We start from the raw sequence: 3,874 nt of genomic DNA, 5'->3' as shown, positions 1-3,874 counted from the left end.
TGTATAATAATGTAACTCAAATATTTGTGTTTTTCCCTTTAAAAACTTTATAATGACGATAGTTTGATATTCGATATTTTAAAAGGTATTATACAAATAGATTCACAAGCTTCTGCAGAAAATCTTCCAGGGAGCGAGGCTTGAAGATAAATAATTACATCAATAAATTTTTATATAATTATTTAATTTTAGAGGTACTTTTACATGTACATTATACGATACAGTATTAAAAAGTCAGACAAAGAGTTTCCTGGTCGAGGGTGAAGGTTACACATCTCAATTACTTTATGATTATAATTCGTGGAGTTTTTTATTCGCTTCCAGGAGAAAGCAAATGGCCGTTTGCCCTCTATGGACGACAATGGCAAATTCATATATAATTATATATAAGACTCTATAGAGATTTTAGTCTACAAATAGTGATACGAATGACAGAATATAGAATAAGGAAGAATAGTCTAGAATACAAATTATCTTCTTAAACTAGTTATAGTTTATTTTTTCACTTCCAGAATAATTTTCCTCTTATCTTTATTTGCAAGCATATCAGTAGAAATAAATCAAAATGACGACAATTTCTGCTTAAAAAATTTCGCACAGAACTTAATAATGTAATTTATATGTACATAAATCTCTTATTAACTATTTAACCGTTTTATAATGAGTTAAAAATAATCATTTTTGAAAACAAGAATTTTTATTTTCTATAATTAAAACAAAACGAGTAATTTGCTTTGCTTTGTTTTCTTGCAAATGTAATATTTCTCATTATAATTGTTAAATTTCTTAATTAATCTTTTTAAAAATTTAAGATTAAATAGTGTTTTTAAAGAGGTATATTTAACTTCAGAATATTCAAGTTTGTTTTGTTTTTACTAAAAAAGAGGGCTTCTTAATGCCCTCGAGGGCATTAAGAAGCCCCCTTTTTTAGCAAGATTATTATGGGTTCAATCAGGCCCATAATAGGAAGAGTGATGAGGAACGGGACGGATCATAACAACCCGAAAAATTTCCGGGAATTTTGGACCCATCCTGATTTGATTCCTGGTCTCCCAGAGCAATAAGCTACACCTCAATTCAGTCGTCATGAGTATATTCAGGGAAAAAAATCACTAAGATAGAAACTATTGTCATGAAAGTCAAATATCAGTATAAAAGATTACCTTTCATCTTGCATATTATTGAAACGTCTTTAAAACAGATTAGTGATGGTATGGTAATTCTTCTGTTTAATAATTTTAGTTGTTATTATAATGCGATTTCAATACAATAACAAATATTAATCTCATCATTATTAAGCGTTAACTGCTGACATAATAGAAATATAAAGTTAATCTTCCAGGCAATTGAATAATAGTCTGAAAGATTAATAACAATTGAATAATTGTTATTCATTAAAATAAACTTATTTCATGCGCTTTTTCAACGAAAAAAAAATCAAATTCTGAAATTTTCTGTATTATCTTGTGGATAATTTACAAACTATTTTAAATACTTTATAAAATCGCTTAGAAGAGATTGGGATATATTGTTTTCAATAAAAAAATTCCATTAAGATTACGATATTAAAATATATGTAGGAGTTCTCAAGGTCGTATAACCAGTATAAACAATCATAAGAACAAAAATATAATTGTCGACCTTCTACTGTACTATTCAAGTACACCACACGTATACACACGTATAAATAATTTTATCATAAATTTTTAAGTTCTAGTTTTTCATGATTCCATATGTTATTTCTAAGCTATTTGGCATAATCTATAGAATAATATATCATAAATAATGACATATAATTTCAACGAATTTTATTATATAGCATTTTATAATTACATCGACATTGAACCAAGCTATTGAAAGACTTTTGAAAGTAATGTGACATAATTATTCAAAAATTAAATAATCTCGCTTTCAAGGCTTTTTCATCGATTAAGAATACTATAAATACTTTTAATATATATAAGACTGTTTATCAATAATTATTTTGTTGAAATAATTACAGTAAATTACTTAAATTTTATCTCCAGAAGTAACACGAAGAATTTTAGATATAGGCCTAATCTGACAATATTTTAATTCCTATTTAACGTAAGGTATATATTTATATCATTAAGAATATTTTAATGTATATACTATGTCATAAAGTGTTTTAACAAAATTAAAAGAAGCAATTTTAGTAGTGGTGTATTTAATGATCCAGAGGATAAAACTAAATCATATTCTTCAGGTTGTAAAACCACTTAAATTCACATTATATTATTAATTTAAGCAGAGAATTCGTTTAAAACCGAATTTTTATAATTATTTACTAATAATTCACTAAAATTATTACGAAAAATATTCTTAAATGGTTACAAAAGGTAATTGTATATTGAAAAATTTTTACCAGTAATACTTTTAATTATGAAAATTAAACATATTTAGCTGTTCATGGATGTAAATATATGAAATAATTTTTATATTTTATTTATTTAAATAAAATGGAGAATGTCATTGCCGAGGATATAAAATTTATTAACCTTTTAAATTAAATGCACTTAAAAAAATTGTCTGTAAAGAGAGAATTCTTAACGCAATATATGAGATATAATTTAATGTTATTTTTAGTATTTAAGTAGGTAAAATGCATGTCTATTGTAGAAAAATCCATTATATAGAAATTATTGAAAAACAGTATAAAATCTTGATGTAATTCTCAATAAACAATTTTGAAATTATTCATTGAATATAGAAGTAATTGTAAGAATTATTTTAAGAAAAATACAATTTTTTTCCTTCTCTTTTTAAATTCATCATAAAACATTATATCTCTTTCATGAAAGATATAAAATACAATATACGTACTTTAAGTTATATGTTTTTTTACCTTATACGTATAAGTATAACGTATTAAATGCCAACATAACAAAATTTTGACGAAAAATATTCCTAATTGGTTACACGTAACGATATATCGAAAAACTTTTAGGTATAAGTGTAATGTATGGAAATACAATACGATAATTTACCTGTAGAACCGGTAGACAAGCTATGTCATTCTGCTATAAATTAAGGAAACAGGCTGTAAATTTTCATAGAAAAAGTCAACTTTTTGAATAGAATATTAATACATTATAAAGATAGATGACACATAAAGAGATGTTTGACACATTAATTAAAATAAAATATTTAGTGTTGAAAAACGAAGAAAATCACAAGAAAAATTAAATGTAATTATATTATTAGGGCATATATATATATATATCATGAATGCTTATATTAACAATATATAATACAGAATTATTTAAAGATTTATTGTTTTGTTTTAATTATATTTTGCACGAAATAATCTTACCTGATTTGTATTCTGCCATGTAAGAATGCACTTAATTTGTCGACTAAGTTTAAAATATCATTATGGAAACATATTCCTTTTGTTTTTCTACAGATATCGGTATAAGTTAAATTATACTTTTTATGAATTATGGTCATATTTCGAACCATCCAATCCAAATTTTCTATTTCTTGAAATATGGATTCTCGAATCATGGAACCTCCATCTTTAGCCTTGGCTATAATGCTACTGTACGCCTTTAACCTAGTTGTTCGAGAAAAATCAAAATCGGTTGCATTTTCTTGAAATAATTTTTCTATTTCTGATCTGTCTATGATACTTTTTTCATTAAAAAGAAGATATGAAAATTCTTTTTCATTTTGCCCTTTTATTCGCAAGAATCCACAAGCGAATAATGCGGTAAATAATAGAGGAATGCAAATGAATAAAAGTGGATGACGACCAATGCAAAAACTAACTTTATGCAAACATTTTGAAAGTTTTTGATAAATATACTTATATTTTAAAACGTGCAGATAATCCATGCAATTCATATTTAAT

The 3,874-nt window shown here is 25.0% G+C and overlaps 1 protein-coding gene across 1 annotated transcript; it reads right to left on the bottom strand.

The window, feature by feature from the left end:
• Positions 1 to 3,334: 3,334 nt before the first annotated feature.
• LOC111617374 (patched domain-containing protein 3-like) lies at positions 3,335 to 3,867 on the bottom strand (the record flags this gene model as incomplete). Its single annotated transcript, XM_023358674.1, has 1 exon — positions 3,335 to 3,867. A coding segment is annotated over exon 1 (533 nt), but the record flags the coding sequence as incomplete, so codon positions are not given.
• Positions 3,868 to 3,874: the final 7 nt, after the last annotated feature.

This window comes from Centruroides sculpturatus, unplaced genomic scaffold (assembly GCF_000671375.1).
Source record: "Centruroides sculpturatus isolate CEXI.00-Female unplaced genomic scaffold, Cexi_2.0 scaffold5813, whole genome shotgun sequence".
NCBI classification, from domain to species: domain Eukaryota; kingdom Metazoa; phylum Arthropoda; class Arachnida; order Scorpiones; family Buthidae; genus Centruroides; species Centruroides sculpturatus.
Note: the sequence above shows the minus strand (reverse complement) of the source record. Positions and strands in the feature narration are given on the sequence as shown.